Source organism: Orussus abietinus, unplaced genomic scaffold (genome assembly GCF_000612105.2).
Source record: "Orussus abietinus isolate OABI.00-Male unplaced genomic scaffold, Oabi_2.0 scaffold105, whole genome shotgun sequence".
In the NCBI taxonomy this organism is placed as follows: Eukaryota; Metazoa; Arthropoda; class Insecta; order Hymenoptera; family Orussidae; genus Orussus; species Orussus abietinus.
In genome coordinates, this window is record NW_019394307.1 from 75,629 (window position 1) to 96,397 (window position 20,769).

At 40.9% G+C, this 20,769-nt stretch overlaps 1 protein-coding gene across 5 annotated transcripts in view; it reads right to left on the minus strand.

The window, feature by feature from the left end:
• Positions 1-20,769, minus strand: part of LOC105696081 — a 137,329-nt gene that overhangs the window by 27,313 nt on the left and 89,247 nt on the right. The window contains exon 1 of one of the 5 annotated variants that reach the window (XM_012418252.2): positions 4,182-4,349. The exons of the other annotated variants lie outside the window; for them this stretch is intronic. Coding sequence (XP_012273675.1) covers positions 4,182-4,255 — 74 coding nt within the window. The 5' untranslated portion in view covers positions 4,256-4,349. Of the gene's footprint in view, positions 1-4,181; positions 4,350-20,769 lie in introns of those variants that run through there. 5 annotated transcript variants of the gene reach the window in all.

A 20,769-nucleotide genomic window follows, 5' to 3' on the forward strand; every position in this document is an offset into this window, starting at 1 on the left:
TACTTTCACCAACGATTGCAAGAGAAGGCTTGTCTCGTGGCTAACACGTTTCTTGAGTAAAAATTTAGTTACAGCTAAACGTCACAGATCGCGACGTTGGTCCGTGAAAATATAAACAGTTACGAATTCACGGGATTTGGACAGTTTTACAACCAACGTCGCCATCTGTGACGTTTAACTGCAACAAAATTTTTGCTCCAGAAACACGTGTTAACCAAGAGACAAGCGAGCATTCTCCTGCAATGGTTGGTAAAAGTGTTTATCATTCACAATATTCCATTTCTATGGTATTCTAAATTATTCGAGCTAGGTCCTGAAACTCTTCATTTTCAATTCTAAGCCTCCAAGAAGCGTAAAACATCGAAAACGTTCACGGATCGCGCCATGTTGGGTTCAGGCCATGATAAGTAAATAAATTTTTTATTTAAAAAGAAATTTCGTGAGTTTCAGGACTAGGGATTGCAATACCGGTATACTGGGATACCGAATACCGGGATTTTTAGCCATTTGTACAATTTTGTAATACCGGTATTCACAAGTTTAAATACCGGTTTTTCGGTATTTACTAGAAATTTTTTAAATTGTCTCCACTATATGTTCAGGGGTCGCTAATATAGCCAAATAGTATGCGTTTTTATTTTAAGTTTCTCTAACGGGCGAAATGAATTAGACTGTGAATACAAAGTTGCATCGTACAATCTGGAGAAGTCATGTGATATGTGAATCACCCAAGGAGGCGAGCCAAAACTGTCCTACTACAGGTCAGAGCGATACTGCACATGCGCAGGATTCGTAGTCGGATATTCGCATCTGTGAAAAACAAGGTTGGAATTGTGAAGAAAGTGCGTAATAATTTAGTTAAAATTTCGATATTTTTTTTTAAATTGGTGAGTTTGTTATTCACATTGTATTTGCATATCATACTTTACGGTTCAAAATATTTTTCAGATTTGTTATATACATTGTAACGTGGTGGGCTCGATGCTCCCTCACGTTACGGGGAATTAGGTCCATCGGAGGATGGACCTGGTCCCCCGCACCCCTTATTTAGAATATATGAGACGAAGGAGGTCCTCCGATTACCTCTTAGAGTTCGATGCTACTGGTCAGTACCTCAGGAAAAATCCTACATGTCCTTTTAATGCTTCGTAAGGACAGGTGGGCTACGGGAAATCATTGNACGATTTATTTGAAGATGAGGGATTTAGAGGCATATACTTGGAAAAAGTATATCGCGCAATTGCTAACAGTTCCACCAACTAGCGTAGATGCTGAAAGAGCGTTTTCGACAGCTGGGAATTTTTGCACAAAATTACGTTCCAGGCTTAATGACAGTACAATTGATGCATTATATTTTTTAAGATCACATTTCAAAAATTTGTAATAATATCACGGACTGAATAGTGATATGTACACTTTTTTGTGATTTAAATAAATAAGATGTTCCTTGTTCTTTTACTTTTTTTGTGATTCTTGTTATGCTGTTATAATTTAAAAGTTACAAATGATTTTTTGTGATATTTACTCTCTCTAATAAAACTGGCAAATAAAACAAAGAAACACCTGTGTTTTCTTTCTCTTTTTAAAATTCCTACTACCGGTATTAAAACCGGTATTCCGGTATTAAGATCTAAAAAATACCGAATACCGGTATTGAACTTTCGGTCCGATATTGCAATCCCTATTCAGGACCTACTTTAGGTCCTCCATATTTACGTGGTAAAATTTAAAACGAATCAGTACACCCAATTCGGAGAATAGATTCATCAACGATTTGACTTCTCAGATATGTATAGCCTGACCCTTTCATATCACCTTAACTTGTGTGAATGGAATAGATTTTCAATGGTTCTTACATCTCTGTAAAAAGAGAATTCTATGTTTATTTATATTAGGAGCACTAAAAAAACTTTGAAGACGTTTATTACAATGAAGACGTGAATTACAGTTTGGTTTTAATTTTTACACATAAAAATAAAAGAAATTGTAAATTCAATATGGGATACACTTCAGATTTTCATAAATCCCCCCCCCCTCCCTTCCTCCCCCAGAACGGGGCAAGTTGATCAACCGCGCCGGCACGCATAAATAACTTTTTTTTTACTATTTGAAAAAGATTTAAGGATCTTGGACTCCAATTATTGTACCTGAATGTATGCCCTACATTTCGATGGATGAAGTTCGAAAATTCTCTTTACCTTCCTCACAATTTAGCATTACGTAAAAAGTTGGTCAATTTATCCCAGTCTTCCCTATTATATTATGTTCGCGTGGTGGAAGTGCCTGAAATGATTTGTACGTAACATTCGAGACAAAGTCATATGCTATATTTTCATGCGTTTAAGGCGTTCCAAAATGGCGTCAAAGCCCCATAGATATTCTGCTCACGTAACCGATGACGTACAATTACACCCACAGGAGTGCCCACCGTTAAATGTAAGCAAACCAACTGGTCGTTTAAAATATTTCAATGCAAAATGGAACAAAATTACATCGAATCGGGTAATTTTGGAATGGATTCGAGGTTACCGTATACCTCTAGACAGCATACTAGTTCAATACAAATGCAAACCCCCATATTATCTGAAGATGAAAATATAGCATGCAACAAGAAATTAATAAATTACTCTATAAGGGCGCGATCTCACGACGCACTCCTTGTAAAGATCAATTCATATCACATTGTTTCCTTCGACCGAAACCAGACGGAAGCAAACGATTTATTCTAAACCTTAAGAATTTAAACATCTTAACGGCGCCTATTTCTTAGTATCTATTGCAAACTGCCATGGAAAATTCCTACGATTCAAATTTCAAACTAATTTATATGAATTCAACCGTCTACCATTCGGCCTCGATACAGCCCCATGGGTATTTGCAAAGCTCCTAAAACCAGTTATAACCTTCTGCAGAAAACAAAGAATAGTAACAGTAATATACTTAGACCGCATCCTAGTGATCGGGAATAGTTATGTAGAATGCTCACGAAATGTAACAAAAATTCGAAGTTTGCTGGAAAATCTAGGGTTCGTCCTTAATGTAAAAAAATGTAAATTAGAACCCTCACAGAAATGCAAATTTCTGGGATTTTTCCTCAATAACAACACCCTTTGTATAAAATTACCGTATGGGAAAAGGGAAAAGACCCGATCTATGATATTGGTTTTTTTAAAATAAAACTCAATGCAAAATCAGAGATCTAGCCCAGCTAATAGGAAATCTCTTCGCGGCCTGCCTCGCAATAAACTACAGTTGGCTATACGTTAAGACATTGGAAAGAGAAAAATTCATAGCTCTAGAAAGAACCGAAAATAATTTTGATCGGCAAATGTTGATAGACTTAAAAGTAAACGCAGATCTTGACTGGTGGTTAGGAAACATCATGACGGCGACAAACCTCATAGAACAGTTTCAATTCGAAGCAGAAGTTTTTACAGACGCATCCCTCATCGGATGGAATGCCTATTGCAACAATAAGAAAGCTGACGGTTGGTGGAATTTGGTAGAACGGAACGAACATATAAACCACAGTTTGGAATTAAAAGCAATCTTACATGGATTGAAAGCCCTTGCAAAAAACCTTTCAGACTGCGAAATTCTGCTTAGAGAAGACAACACGACAGCAATATATAAATAGGATGGAGGGAATTCAATATGAACATCTAAACAAGATCACAAAGGAAATTTGGCAGTGAGGCGAAACTAGGAAAATTTGGCTATTTACATCATACATCAGATGAAAAGATAACAAAGAAGCAGACACGGAATCACGCATCTTGACACCCGAAACCGAATGGGAATTAGCCTACGAGGCTTCTTTCAAATTCAACAAATATTTGGCGAATTTAAGATTGATCTCTTCGCATCCTTAAAAAATGCACAATGTGAGGATTACATTTCTTGGGCCAAGATCCTGGTTCCATTGCAATAGATGCCTTTACTGTATCGTGGTCCTCATTCTATTTTTATGCCTTTCCTCCCTTCTCATTAATACTAAGAGCTCTTAGAAATATCTGCATAGATAAAGCGAAAGGGGTAGTTGCAGTCCCCCACTGGCCAACCCAACCATGGTTCCCATTGTTTCAAAAACTGAACATCACACCGCTAATCTATTTCGAACCCCACATCAACTTATTGACCTCACTTTATAGGAAAATTCACCCACTAGTCAAAAACCTTACCTTGGTAGTAGGAAGACCCTCCGGCAAGCATTCCTTCGAAAGGGAATTCCAGAGTCGACGATCTCGGTCTTCATCGCATCATTATCAAGAGCAACAACGAAACAATACGAAACAGCTTGGAAAAAGAGGTGGACATTTTGCGAACACCACCACGTAAGAAGATATGATGCATCCACACCGATTGTAATATCATTCCTCAACGAGGAATTGAAAGGATCAGCAAGCTACGGAAAATTAAATAGGTACAGGTCCGTAATCGCCTTAATACTAAAAGATGACATCGGAAGTGATCCTCGAATTAAACGGTTTTTTAAAGGAGAAGCAAATACAAAACCACCAAAACCGAAATGCAGAACAACGTGCGACCCGAGCCCTGTTATCAACTTTCTAGGCTCTATTTACCCTCATGAAAAAATCAACACAAAAAATCTCGTCAAAAAAGTTGCCACCCTAATGGCGTTAATAAGGGCACGGCGGGTCCAAACACTGTTCAAAATTAAAATAAAAAACATCGCATACTCTCCTGATCGAAATGAAATAAGAATTCCAGACAAAATCAAGACTTCAGCCCCCAATAGATACCAACCGCTACTAGAAGTCCCCTTCATTGCGGAGAGACCTGAAATCTGCGCTGCATCGACTTTATAGCATACATATGAGCCGCTCAGTGCACACATCGACTAACTCCACTTTTTGAAAAATCTTAAATTTAGGTGTCAAAGCACTTGGTATAGTCATAACTCTTTATATTTATAATATCTTTCCTCATTAATAGAGATTAACGCCATTAAACGGCAAAATTTTTTTCGGCATTGAATAATAAGTAATTTATTTCAGAAGCCATTTTGATTAACTCCATCCTCTAATGTAAATCGTAGACGAATACCAGGCAGTATAGTATTATTGGATTATCTGTTGCTGCCGTACATCGACGCTTTTTTTTTTAAACAGCCAAAGATGCTTTCCTCCTTTCAACAATATGAGTAATAAAATCGCATCAGCAAACAGATAGAAAGAAGCGCAATGCAGACGGTAGTTAGTATAACAGTGATCTCTCACGCTGAATGTTACTGTATACTTCACCAATATTACACGGACTACATATTTTTTGGTCTTTTCAACATTACTCCCTAATTGTTTTTAAAGAACTAAATATTATACCGTTATAATCAAGATGAGTGAAACTAATAACAATGTGGATGTGGAAAGCAGTGATGGTTCTTCAATACGGTTTATCAGCAGAAAGTCTGGGGCAAGAAGACGTTTATCGTGTTTCTCGGATGCATCTGATTGCAACAGTACAAATTCCCCAACAAACACATCGATTGGGAGGAGAAGAAGTCGTAATCCTGATAAATGAGCACGAAATTTACAAAAGCATAACGGAACAAAAGGTTTGGCATACAGGAATAGGGGAGGAAATTGAATACCTGCAAAAACAATTGTCGATATAAAATGCAGACGATTATTTTCTGGCTATTCTTTCTTATTAATTTTATATACCGTTAGATGGAAACTATAACTGTATTTATGTATTCTACATTATATATTTGAAGTTATATTATAATAGGAATTTTAAAAAAGAATCTACATTACTTCATCGCATTTCTCAACTTTTTGTTTTATGGAGTTAATCAATGTGTGCACTGAGCAGCTCATATCGCGAACTGATGCAATAAGAAGCAAGAACAATATCAAAGAATTATTCATAAACACAACCAAACATCGCGCAGCCACCTCACAAACGTTAAGCCGATGGATCAAGGAATGTCTCAAAGAAAGCGGAATCGACACGAATACCTTTTCATCGCCCAGCACGAGATACGCGTCAACATCAGCTGCTCATAGACAGGACGTTAATATAAGTACCATTCGACAGACGGCTGGATGGACCGAACGATCAAACGTATTCGCAAGGTTTTCCAACCGACCACTTGCCAGCACAGCGGAATTCGCCACTACGATAATGAAACGCTAATAAAAGTAAGCGCTCCCAGATCTCAATTAACTTTAACACTAGAACTAGCGGCAGATCTGTTTTATATAGGATGAGTCATTTGAAACAAGTCATTTTTACCCGTCTTGGTAGTTCTAGTGTTAAACATAAAGGGTTAGTGCTAAGCATAAACTATGTTCAATCACGATTATACTGATCTTCTCGCCCGAATAGATCACTCCCTCCCTACCCGATTAGTGGCATAAGCAGGATCAATCTAAAAGACCCGAAACAAATCACAATTGAGATCATTCGAAACTCGGAAATATGCACTTTAAAAATAATGAAGCTCCATAGCAACGCAGGGTTGAAGAAGACGACAGCGAAACATCTGCTTTTCTCTCAAACCTATGGCCAGTACTAGCGACAAGAGCACTACTACGTAGTGATCTATTTGGACGAGAAAATTAGTATTATCGGGATTGAATTTCACTTAGGTAAGTTCATTTCATCGCACTATCAATATATCATCGTTTTTAATTCTTTGAGGACCCACTAATTAGTGTATTAATTTTGGAAAATAGTTGTACAAATCGTTAATAGTTATACAAATAATAAGTTCGAATTGAGATTTAACAATGTTGATAGCCGATACATGTCGATTTAACAACGAAAGTCAGTTTACAAAGATTCATTGGTAGCTACTTCTAAGTACTTTTACCGGAAGTTTTCTTATTTAATTATTCTATTGTTTCTACACTTTCATTTCTAATTTTACATGCCAATCTGAAAAACGTATCTAATCGTAGTGTTTCAAAGATTCTTAAAGAAAATAATTATTTGTAGTTCGAAACAAACATGAGAGTAGGACCAAAGATTTACGCTTAGCTGAATGTAAAATTGCACGAGATATTTGTATTTGCCCATTTTTGTAAGTTAAAGTGAACAACAGTCATGGAAATTCTGAAATTCATATTATAATTTCTGATTTAAGTTGATGGCTTTCAACCGGACTATCGACGTCCTGCAGTCTTTGAGGCAAGCGCACGGACGAAGACATACACGTTTTACGGACATAAATGGAGAACTTGGAACAATCCGATCGTGCTTGGACAATCGTAAGTTTCTATCTTCAATAGATTCTCCGCCACGGCAGCTCTTGAAATCCAACATGAATGCGGAATTCTGCGAAACTCAGAACTTCGTAAGTAACTTTCAAACAACACCGATGGGATAATCCTTCGAAATATATGGACAATAGAGTTGCTCATAAAAAGGGAACGGAACGTAGTGCTTCACCTATGAATATCAAGGTACTCGGTAAAGTTTCGAGCCAAATACATTTTTGAGCGAGAAACTCACAGCGTCGTGTGTTGAGTGAGACGCGCCTTCCGCGCTCGAGCTCGAGCGAGACGCTACAGAGTTCTATACGTCAAAGATCGAGATTTCAGGAGTGGAGGAAATGAAAATCTACTATCTCCATTACTACAGAAAAAGAAATAAACGTCTGATCAGTTAAAATTTTGAAACAAAAAATCAGGAATTTTAAAAAATTTACCCGACTCCGATCACTAATACCTACATGAAGATATAGCATCTTAAAGTTTTTCAGCACTCTCAGAATCGTGGTCTGATATCGTCGTTAGGGATGTTCGATTCCGATTCGATTTTTAGAATCGATTCTTTACTATTCGATTTTCTTGGGAATCGTGTCTTTACCCTCAGAATCGAGAAACCGATTCTTTTTTACTGAAACGGTGGGGGGGAGAAATTCGCTTCGCTCATTGGTTGCTGTTTGTCGCCACGACAAGATTGGCTACTGAAACTCAGCGTCGTGACGCACTTCCATCGTAACTAACTACCTTACATTCAACAGCCAATCAGAACCTCTCATTTACTCCGTCGACCATTTCGGCCGGAAATATCAGGTAAGGGGAAAGCTAGAAAAGACGTATAATTGCTATATAAACGGCTAATAATTGTTGTTCTTTTTTTATACAACATTAATTTCATTTTCATGAATGGCTTTCGACACATAAAAATGTATTAATTAAATTTATGTTAATCATATATAACAAATTTCCGATTTTTTTAATCGATTCTTGCAGAATCGATTCGTTGGATTCCGATTTTTAAGGTGAAGTGAAACACGTCGAGGAACTTGATCGACGTCAATAGAGAAGATTTTTCTAAATGCCTACGTTGCCGACGTTCGTTTTTATATCGACAGTTGTGTCGAATTATATTGGGTATTATACCAAATGGCATACTCCCCCTGTCGTTTTCGTACAATAATTATAAAGAAAGCGAAGTAAAACTCCAGAAATCCTCTGAATTCATGCTTTCTGGGGCCCTAATTGACTGCAGAGGGACCTCCTGCGCCATCTGTGATTTCCAGGTCAATTCAATTTTCACTCCGAGACCTCGTATTACCATCGTTTTAGCATAGAAGCGCATATAACACTTCTTTTGCCTTTATCCTGTTCAAATGCGAGTTTATCGATTACCAGACTGTTCTAAATTGTCGTAAAATTGTCCTGGCCCTTTCGATTCTCATATCAGAGCCTTCGATAATTGTATATTGATCGAAATATGAGAGCTCGACGCCATTTTGGTTCTGATCTGGACTGAGTTAAAACATTTTTTTGAAAAATCCAAGTTTTCAGTGTGTCAGGACAATTCTTAGATGATCAGGAGTGACGTGTCAAAGTTTCCGACAGTTTGGTCTAATACCCTTAAAAAAAGTGTTGTATTCGTATCGACTGATTTGAAGGGGGTTTCACTTCACCTTAAGAGAATCGATTTTTCTAAGAGAATCCCTAATTGTCGTCGCCCCAGTCACAAACTACTTTTTCGCACAATCATGATAGGTGGACTGTGATATAGTTTTTGGACAACCAACATGCGACATCGCCTCGCGCGGAACAAAAAGGAACTATACCCATCCCAGCTTTAACCCTTTGGCTACTAAAAGCGCCTAAATGGACCCGACGTTTGGTCCAATATTGCTTGCACGGTCAAACGAACTCTGCCCATATGTCGAAATGGCTCCGTGTTCAAAGGGTTAAAATGATTGGACTTTTATAGAAAAAAGGTTTCTTGATGTTTATGAGATCGCTGAAGCCAAGTCAGATAATGTAATACCAACATTCAAAATGGCGGACCCAATATGACGGACAAAAAATAAAAACATTGTTGGATTTTTATAAAAATGAGTTTCTCACGATAGTCGTGTCGTGCCCGCTGAATTCAAATCTGAGAAAAAAAATTTCGAAATTCAAAATAGCGGACACGAAATTACAAAATGGTTGTATTTTTATAAGAAAAACGAAGTTTCGCAGATTTTTGAGGTCACTGAATCCAAATCTAGCAACAGAATTTTAAAACTCAAGATGGCTGGAAAAATGTAAAAATTGTTAAATTTTTGTTCGGAATTATTGTTTTTCAAGATTTTTAGGGTCATTGACCCCAAATCTGTAAACAAAATTTTAAAATGCTAAATGGTGGATCCAATATGGGGAATAAAAATGTAAAAGTGATTGGATTTTTATAAAAATGGGTTTCTCGCGGTTTCCGAGGTCACTACATCCAAATTTGATACTAGAATTTCAAAATTTATATTGGCGGATAAATTATAATGCGATTAAAAATGTTCAGATGGTAATATAAAAAATGTATTTATATATACTGTCGTGCGCGGGAGTCGGTAATTACCACCGGCCTCGGAAATTTTCCCTCTTCACCCGAGCGAGACCCGGTCCCCCTGGGGCGACTTGGTATTCCGACGCCCCGAACCGCCGGCGGCCCCCGGCGAGACCTTTCGTTGTCAATAGGGCCCAAACCGCGAGCTCGAGCCGGACAAATCGGGACGCCCTAACGTGATCCCACATCGACCCAGGGACTCGGGGCCTCATCCTCTTGCTCCTTCATTTTCGGCGAGGCGCTCGGGGACCTCCGAACCCCAGCTGGAGGTCTGGCGACCAGACGAGCTTGCCGATCCGGGTCCGATTCGCGGGCGCGACTCGACCGCCGGTGCGTGACCCTCCCGGGTCCCGTACGCCCCTTCGAACGAGGGTGCCCTCTCTCGCCCTGCCGGCCCGGGCCCCGCCGGGCCGGCTTTCAACGACGGTTCACTGTCACTCCCCTCGACTCTTTCTCCGTCTCTCTCGTTCCGTCCCTCTCACTCTGTCCATCCCTTGAGGCCCAGGGATCGAACCCTCCCCTTCTCTCCTCTCGCTTTCCCGCCTCCTATTCCCCAAAAAATTCCAGGCCCCGGGCCGGCGCGCGCACCGCGTCGCGCCCCTCGTGCCCCTCGCCGAAACGTCTTTCCGACCGACCCGTGCCCCGAATGCACCGAAGGAGGACGTCGCCGCCGCGTAAACATAATTAAGATTAATTAAAACTAACGATAAGAAAGGACTTAGACATGTCCCTCCGCACAGGGGTGGAGTCTTTCGAGCCACGTGGTGTATGACATGGCCATCCCGGGGCAGGCCGCTCGGACGGCCCGGTATGGCCACCCGTCGTAAAACCCCTCTGTCTCCGGGCCGTAAGACACGCCGCCCCCGCGGAAACACCGAGGGACAAAGAGGGCCCCGTAATGGCCCTCGTAGCGTAAGACAACCTAGAATAGGCTTGGTATATAAAGAATCCGAAATTCGGGCTCGGACTCAGTCAGACGCCGGTGAGTTCAATCACCAGTCAGTCGGTGTTTCACACCGTCCGTGACGGTCCGTCACCGCCATTCCGCGACTGCGCGTCGATACCGACGCCAGCCTCGACGCCTCTGACGCTTCCACCCGAGGAACGCGACCGATTGTACTGCCGCGAGCGGAATAAAATGACCGTGACCATCAAACCTTCCTTCTCGCGCAGTTCGTTACGCCCTTCCCTCCGCGTTTCTACGCATTTCGCGCGCCTGGCGCTACCGCGCCTTTCGTCTCGCGTACCTCGCGCCTCCGCGTTACCGCGCTTCCGCGATACCGCGTTTCCGCGCCTCCCACGCTCCCGTGCGCGGCGCCAACTCCTCACGCCGAACCGCTGTGCGTGTCTCCACACCCGCACGGGACACGTGACAATACTGCGTATACGAAATATACATATTCTTAGTAACTTTTTATCAAATTATTTATTTGTAGCAATTATATTTTCGTATTATAGGAATGTATCAAATACATTTACCGATTTTATTATTAATAATAGAGACGTTAACATTTTTTTTTAGAAAAAGGAGTGAAATTCCCCCAAAACACCTTCGGTGTACAAAAATGTAGCAAATACATTTATCTTTATTCAATTAGTTGCAAAAATATAGTAGAACATTCATTCCATTAAAATCTCCGCTAAAATCATTTTGCCATGTCACAGTACATTTGGTTTCACGTATGTTGCATGTACAACATTTTCTGTTTCCTCAAACCGAAGTCAAATATTAAAAACTATATCGAAACAAATAAAAAAAATTAGAAACTAAATTTGAAAACAATATTTTATTTGACGAGCACTCGAAGTATACTCCTAGCATATGATCATTTTGGTTCTCGCCAAATAAAATATTGTTTTCAAATTTAGTTTCTAATTTTTTTTAATTGTTTCGATATAGTTTTTAATAGTTGTCTTCGGTTTGAGGAAGTAGAATATCTTGTACATACAACATATGTAAAACCAAATGTACTGTGACATATGGCAAAAAGATTTTAGCTGAGACTTTAATGGAATGAATGTTCTACTATATTTGGCATAAATAGTTGATTTGAGCTTTTCACAGGAAGAGAGCAATTTGAGCTTTTTTTGCAATTAATTGAATAAAGATAGATGTATTTGGCTAAATTTTTGTACACCGAAGGTATTTTGAGCGGATTATATATCCAGCATAACCCTGTTGAGATAACTTAATTCAAGAAACCCGGCAAAGTTTCGCGCCAAATACGTTTAGCGAATATACAGCCAAATTGCCTACTCAAACACTTAACTAATTCCTATATCGAGAGTGCCATGGATAGTCCAGCAGAGAGTGAATATATTCACTTATGAATAATAAACGTCCAGCATAACCTTGTTGAGACAACTTAATTCAAGGAACTGGACAGAGTTTCGCGCCAAATACGTTTAGCAAATTTACAGCCCAAATTGTCTACTCAAACATTTCACTAATTCCTATATCAAGAGTGCTATGGATAGTCCAACAGAGTGTTAAGATATTCACGAGGCAGCCTTGTAACGTTCCTAAGACGTTAAAGCTTTACGGGCTTAAAGTAAAAGCCAAAAATCCCTCAGTGCTTCAGGAAAAGTCGTAACAGCTTCCATTCATTTCCTGCAGAACATTTCAGCGTGTTTCCCTTCAGTAAGCTTCAACACATCCGAGTAGCAAACATTGTAGTTGCAACAATCATCGTTAAATAAAATTAAAATAAGAAAAGAAAAATATTCTATAGGTGATCATAACAAAACGTGAAACAATTTGTTCGTCTTCGGACAGTCGTCAGTTCCTTTTCTCGGTGGATCCTATTTCAGCATGATTCTCTTCGGCGGGTTCTAAAAGTACATCCAAAGGGAACTTAGTAAATTTTCGTTAAAGTGTAATGGAAAAAAACAAAAGAAAATCAATATGCATACGACTGTTGAATCATCTGATGGAGTGATGCAACCTGAAGCACATTTAACCCTTTGCGGACGAGACTTTTCCATTATAAAGGCTTTTGGGCGACTATTTGGCGACATTCGTCCGCAAAGGGTTAAGCTACATTTGGCCGTAGACGCTTTCTCGAAAGATTGCCCTGCATGTGGTCAAAAAATAGTTAAAGGAAAGATTGAGATTTATGGCCCCAACCGGGGAAGTTTTCAATTGGGCACCTCAGGATCTGCCATGGCGACGCACTTCCAGGGGGTATCGTATGGCTAACAGACATCGCGGATTTTCTCCAGGATTCGAAGAAGTCTTAAGAAGCGAACCTTGTGGAAATGTTAACCTAAAACCTGCCAATCAGGGTTCAGCATTCCAAGTGCAACCCTTCCTGGGTGTCGACCGAGGAAAGGGAAGAAAGTGCATTGAGGATACAAATTTACATTTTTTTAATTTTAGACTCAACTAAGATTTCGAACAATTCGGATGATTGTCTCCGCCCTGGGACTTACAATTAGTGCGTAATCCGCACACGTGATTGTACCGCAAAATAGCCGTGGTGGAAACTCATGCAAAGAAAAGCAAGGTAGGCATTGCTACAATTGTGGCGACAAGAAGTATTTGGGCCGAAATTGTTCTAGCAGGTCCAAGGGAGTAAAGTGCTTCTCGTGCGGTGAACACGGACACGTGGCGTCGAAGTGTTCTAACAATTCGGAGGGCCTAGGTTCCTCTAATCCAAAGGACCAACACAAGAGTCGATGTGATGCTATAACGACTGGAGACAAAAAGACATACAAGATGGTGAAACTGAATGGGCTGTCAGTGGAGGCAGTCATTGACTCTGGCAGCGATATTCACCTGATAAGGTCCAGCTGCTACGTGAGGATAGGAGCGCCACCTCTACAGATGAATACCATTCCCTTTGGAGTCGTGGGCGCACATCAAAACCGCACATTGGGAAGTTTCGAGGCGAACCTGACAGTTAACGAAATGATAATAGGTTTGCAGGTCCATGTTGTTCCACATCATTATATCGATCATGACTTGTTAGTGAGAAGCGAACTTGCACCTATAGAAGAAGATTGTTGGAACAGATGTAGAAATAAGTTTCATTGTACAAGGAAGGTCCGTCTGGTAAGCAGGCAATAATCGTAAATGCATTCACGAATATTTTGAAAGAACCTTTACCGATCCTAAGCCTTTCCACCTTGGCAGACGGAGCTTCTTTCCTTAATTAAGGGTTATAATTGTCCATTGTGACGGGACGGCGCCCACCTATTGTTATGATGCACACACCTGGGCTCAAAAATACGGTTTGAAGCAGCGCCGTCCGGACTCCTCCCCACCCCAAGTGCCGTCTTGGATTTTACAAAATCTCAGCCAATCAAGGGGCAGGGTGTGGCCTAGCTTTATCAAATTCAGCAAATCGGAAAATTCGACGGACGACACCCGGCTTAGACTAATTTTTGCTGAGTTTTTAATATTCAATTGCAATTCCGGAGGCACTGAGGAATCAATTCACCCGCAAAACCAAGGATTCCAAGCTCACGTAGGAAGATTGGTTTTAAATACAGAACTAAAACACAGTGCGTCCGTATACTCAAGATATCAGCGCGCAACAAAGATAGCGCGAAGTATACAGCTTTTGTGGTTCCCGATGGACACTTTGAATTTCTAAGAGTTCCTTTTGATCTGTGTAACTCACCAGCTGTATTCCAGAGAAATACAAGAGCTATATTTAGGTTGCAGATAACCCAGAGTACAGTTTTTACGTACTGAGATGACTTAATACTATCAGCCAAGAGTGAAGAGGAGAATTTGGAGAAGTTAGCCCAACTTTTAGACCTGGCCAGCAAACACGGATTGATTATAAATTGGGATAAGTGCCACCTACTTGTTAGAAGAGTGGAGTACCTTGGATACATCATGGAGAGCAGAAGTATAAGACCTTCCGAGGAAAAGACGAGGGCTGTGCTACATTTCCCGAAGCCTACGTCGACGAAGGGCATTGCAAGATTTTTGAGTCCGACAGAACATTTCAGAAAGTTCATTCCTCAATTTGTAATTTTTTCGAGACCGCTATCCAATCTACTGAGAGACGAAGTGAAGTTCAAGTTCGGACCAGCCCAGGAGGAATCATTCGATCGTTTGAGGTCAGCGATGGTGCAGGAACCAATTTTGAAACTATATCGTATAGGAGCAGATACCGAGCTTCATGCTCATGCGCGTAAACTCGGCCTAAGACTGATTCTCCTACAAAAGTCCCAGGAAGACAATTTACTACATCCCATTCATTACTCCAGTTGGAAGACTTCGCCAACAAAAGAGAAATATACCAGCTACGAATTGGAGATCCTAGCAGTCGTCAAAAGCCTAAAAGAAGTTTTGAAGATATATGTTAGTAATCCTGGTAAAGAGTGAAATTGTCGAGCATTTGCTCAAACCATGTCAAAGAAGGACACCTGCCTCAGAATTGCTCGCTGGGCTTTGCAGATAGAGGAGTTCAATTATGTCCTCGAACACCGGCCAGACTCATTAATGCGACATGTGAACGCCTTAAGCAGGAACCTGCTTAAAGGCGTTCACCACTCCAGCGATTTTGCAGGGCCTCACCGGGACAACGATTCCGAACGTATTTCTAAACCGATCGAGCTTAACGAGTGCTCATATCGAAGATGAAATGTTGACCTGTGTTTATATGGGAGCGATTTTCGATAAGTGGTAATTTTCATATAAAAAAGTGCAACGACATAATTTCAATGCCCTTTTACCTAGGAAGGAGGTGCTTGATCGAAAATCGCTCCCATATAAACACACGTCAACATTTTATCTTTAAAACGAGCACTCGTTGAGCTCAATCGGTTGAGAAATACGCTCAAAATCGTTGTCCCCGTGGAGCACTTTTTTCAGGATTTTCGAGTTTCTCGCGAGGAATTTGGGCATTCCTTAGCAACCATTACCGACTGTAGGCGGAGCGTTCAAACTGGCGTGTCGTGCGGCCGGGTGTCACACACGTGTTGGCGCCTAATCCAGAGGCGTCTAGCCGTTGTGTGGGTCCTATACGTGCAAAATACGGACACATTTTTCGCCCGTTGCTAAACACTCTCATTATGCGTCACGTCTTCCTCATCCGAGCGAGAAAGTACGTTTTGGTTACCTCCCACCAAATTCGATGCTAATGCCATCTAGCGGTGGAAGTCATCATCACCACTTTGGTGGTGAACGCCGTTAAGGCGTTTACATCTGCATAATGCGGGAGAGGAGCAACTGACTCATTTCACAGATACAGACAGCACAAGAAGAAGACATCGAAATTCAGAAAATCAAAGAGGAATAGAAGAAGGAAAGAAAGATGTATTTATTAAGAGAAGAAACATTATGTACAAGGAGAACGAAGGAGACATGCTATTGGTCGTGCCAAAGTCGATGCAGCATGACGTCATCAAGCAGGCACACGAGAGAGGACATTTTAACACTAAACCTACCACCGGCGGGTCCAATTGACCGGTTTAAATGGTATTTGTAATGGGGGTATAAATCGTCGGTAGGTTTAGTGTTAAAGCGCGCAAGATGGAGTATGCCCTCCAGAGAGAATCTCGGTTTCCAGGCATGCATGCCAAGATTCGACAATTTATCGACAACTGCATGAAGTGTATTCTAGCAGAAAGAAAGACAGGCAAGCCGGAAGGACTTCTCAATCCAATCGACAAAGATGTCCGACCTCTAGACACCCACCATATTGATCACCTAGGACCAGTACCGTCTACGAAGAAGAGCTACAAACACCTGTTTGTGGTAACAGACGCATTCACTAAATTTTCGTGGCATTATCCTACTACGTCAACGAAGTTCGAAGAGGCGATCGACCGCCTCAGACGGCAAGCAACCATCTTTGGGAATCCAAAACGAATCGTGGCGGACAGAGGTACTGCATTTACCTCTTACGAGTTTAAAAACTACTGCGAGGACGAGGGAATCCAACTGCAACTCATTACGACTGGTGTGCCCCGCAGTAACGGGCAAGTAGAGCGCTCGAATAGTATCATTATCTCAGTCTTAACGAAATTATCTATACCGAATCCAGCTAAGTGGAACAATCATGTACACACTGTCCAGTAGCACTTGAACTCATCCTATAGCAGGAGCATCGGAATGACTCCTTTTGAATTGTTAGTCGGAACGAACATGCGGCTCAAGGACGATCTGCAACTACGATCCGTTCTAGAGGAGCTCGTGGCAGCTTTTCGATGTGGACGCTCAGAACTTCGAGATGAAGTTATTTCTAACATCATGAAGGTCCAGCAGGAGAACAAAAGAGCAGCTAATCGCAAAAGCATGGCAGCCACCACCTACAACGATAGGGACCTCGTAGCCGTACCACAAATCCAACGGGAGCCAGGACTGAAATTCCATCCGGAATTCGTTGGTCCGTACAAGATTATTTCGCTCTTGAGGAACGACCGCTACCTAGCTGAGAAGATCGGCGAACACGACGGACCGTATCAAACGAGTACGTCTGCCGATCACATGAAGTAGTGGCCAACTCGATGACATCCAGACTTTAACTCTGAACCTTAGGACACGACGGCATCGAAGAAGACGACGGCAACGAGAGCGTTACCGATTCCAGGATGGCCGATTGTGGGGTCCTTAGACAAATTAAATAGCCCGCGTTGCCTAGAGGGAGACGGTGATGCGTTACCGGTAGGATCACGCGGAACAGGGAAAAAGTGGCAACAACGCGCGCCAGAAAAATGCGCAGGATACGCAGAGTACGCGCAATATGCGGAACACGCAATTTACGCCGAGCAAAAGGGGTTCCCGTAAAACATCCGCGATATTTGTACGCAATAAATGGCAGTTAATGTGGAAAACCCTGTAAAGTGAATATCATGCCTTATTTCCGATCCCACAGTTATTTCTAAAGAATCTCATGTATCGTTAAGGCGATTAATCAATGATGTTAACAACCATTTACTTGCATTGAAAACTTTAGGGGAACATACTGAATTTTGGCATATACTCATTATACATTTATTGTCTACCAAGCTCGATATCGTGACTAATCGAGAATGGGAAAGGCAAATTATCAAAATAGATGCAAAACCGTCATTATAGGAAATGTTCCAATTTTTAGAACGACAGTGTAAATATTTGGAGCGATCATTCGTAGACAAACAGAAGAATAGCGTGGCCAAACCTAAAGAAAAAATAGTTACTAAGTTTACACACCGTAGGCAACCAGAACATACTACTTCGCTTGTCTCCACAAGCACCTCATCATGTCCAATGTGCCAAAGGAATCATTTTGTATATAATTGTGAGGAATTTTTGAACTTGTCCGTGCCCACGCGAATACAAAAGGTACAAGAATGAGAATTTTGTTTCAATTGCTTCGCTGCTGGACGCAGAAACAAATTTTGCAGATTTGGTTCGTGCAAGAAATGCTCGAAGAGACATAATACTCTCTTGCATTTAGAGAGCGTGCAAGATAACGGAACCCGAGGTATACTCCTAGCATATGATCATTTTGGTGCTCGCCAAATAAAATATTGTTTTCAAATTTAGTTTCTAATTTTTTTTATTTGTTTCGATATAGTTTTTAATATTTGTCTTCGGTTTGACGATGCAGAAAATCTTGTACATACAACATACGTGAAACCAAATATACTGTGATATTTGGCAAAAAGATTTTAGCTGAGACTTTAAGGGCGCTCACCACTCCAGCGATTTTGCAGGGCCTCACGGGGACAACGATTCCGAACGTATTTCTAAACCGATCGAGCTTAACGAGTGCTCATATCGAAGATGAAATGTTGACCTGTGTTTATATGGGAGCGATTTTCGATAAGTGGTCATTATCATATAAAAAAGTGCAACGACATAATTTCAATGCCCTTTTACCTAGGAAGGAGGTGCTCGATCGAAAATCGCTCCCATATAAACACACGTCAACATTTTATCTTTAAAACGAGCACTCGTTGAGCTCGATCGGTTGAGAAATACGCTCAAAATCGTTGTCCCCGTGGAGCACCTTTTTCAGGATTTTCAAGTTTCTCGCGAGGAATTTGGGCATTCCTTAGCAACCGTTGCCGACTCTAGGCGGAGCGTCCAACTTGCGTGTGCGTGCGGCCGAGTGTCACACACGTTTCGGCGCCTAGTCCAGAGGCGTCTAGCCGTTGTGTGAGTTGTATACGTGCAAAATACGCTCACATTTTTCGTCCGTTGCTAAACACTGCCCATTATGCGTCGCGTCTCCCTCATCCGAGCGAGAAAGTACGTTTTGGTTACCTCCCACCGAATTCGATGCTAATGCCATCTAGCGGTGGAAGTCATCGTCCCCACTTGGTGGTGAACGCCGTTAATGGAATGTTCTACTATATTTGGCAAAAATAGTTGATTTGAGCTTTTCATGGGAAGAGAGCAATTTGAGCTTTTTTTGCAATCAATTGAATAAAGATAAATGTATTTGGCTAAATTTTTGTACACAGAAGGTTTCTTGATAAAACGTTTCCGCGTTAATCCGCATGGGACAGAACATATTGGGTTGTTCGGAAAGTAATTTCGTTTTTTTTATGAAAATGAGACGATTTTTTTACAGCGAATAAATATTTTATTGAATTATATATTGTCCATTCCGGTCCAATACCTTTTGCCATCTTTCTAGCAGTAGCATGATTCCACGCTCATAAAATGTTTTGGTTTTTGCTGTCAAAAAACTGATCCAGGTGATTTTTGACCTCCTCATTTGAAGTAAAGATTTTACCGTCTAAAAAATTTTGTAGAGACCGGAACAAGTAATAATCAGAAGGTGCCAGATCTGGAGAATATGGTGGGTGTGGCAGTATATCCCATCCAAGCTGTAGAAGCTTTTGGCGAGTTAAGAAACTTGTATGAGGTCTCGCATTATCTTGGTGAAACACTACACCTTTTCTATTGATCAATGCTGGTCTCTTCTGTTTAAGTGAATCATTCAATTTGTCCAGCTGGTGACAGTACACTTCAGAATTGATCGTTGTGTTGTTCGGTAGAATCTAAAAAAAAAACGATTCCTTTGAAATCCCACCAAACAGATACCATCACCTTTTTTTGATGAATTTCGGCTTTCGAAGTTCTTTGAGCCGGTTCATCTTTTTTACTCCATGATCTCTTGCGTGTAACATTGTCGTAGACAACCCATTTCTCGTCCCCAGGGATGATGCGCTTCAAAAATGGATCATTTTCTTGACGTTTGAGAAGCAAATCACAGACGTCAATGCGATGACACAAATTTCTTTCCGTAAGAACATGAGGAATCCATATGTCGAGCTTTGAGATTAAACCTAGGCGTTTCAAATGATCATGAACGGTCGAATTCGATAAATTTAATCTCTCAGCGATTTCACGAGTTGTTATTCGCCGGTTTGCATCAAATAATGCCTTTATTGTGTTTTCATCAGCTTTAAGTGGCCTTCCAGAACGTGGTGCATCTTCAATATCAAAATTGCCGGATCGAATTTTTGCAAACCAGTTTTGACCCTGGCGTCCTGTCAATACATCTTCTCCATACACGTCGGATAATTTTTTTCTTGCTTGAACAGCATTTTTACCTTTTCGATAGTAAAAAAGTAAAATATGCCGAAAATGCCGCTTTTCACTTTCCATATTAGAAAGGGTACCAACCAAAAACTACTGCGTAGAATCAACCAAACTTTTTCACAAGCAAGCCTTGCTAGATCAGCTGTCCAAATATATAATGATTATGCGGCTTAAGTGTGAAGTTGGCCGTGAAAAAAAAAAAATTAAGTCCTCTGTTGGGAAACAACGAAATTACTTTCCGAACAACCCAATATTATGGAAAATTTACCCGCTTCACGGATAACGCCATCTCGACCATTTCAATCATGCGAAGAAGACTATGCTGGACCTTATTTCATAAAATAAAAAACGCGCAATTCGACTTTGATTAAATCATATATCTGTGCTTTTATGTACTTTTCTACAAAAGCAATTCATTTGGATCTCGCGAGCGACTTCAGCAAGGACGCCTT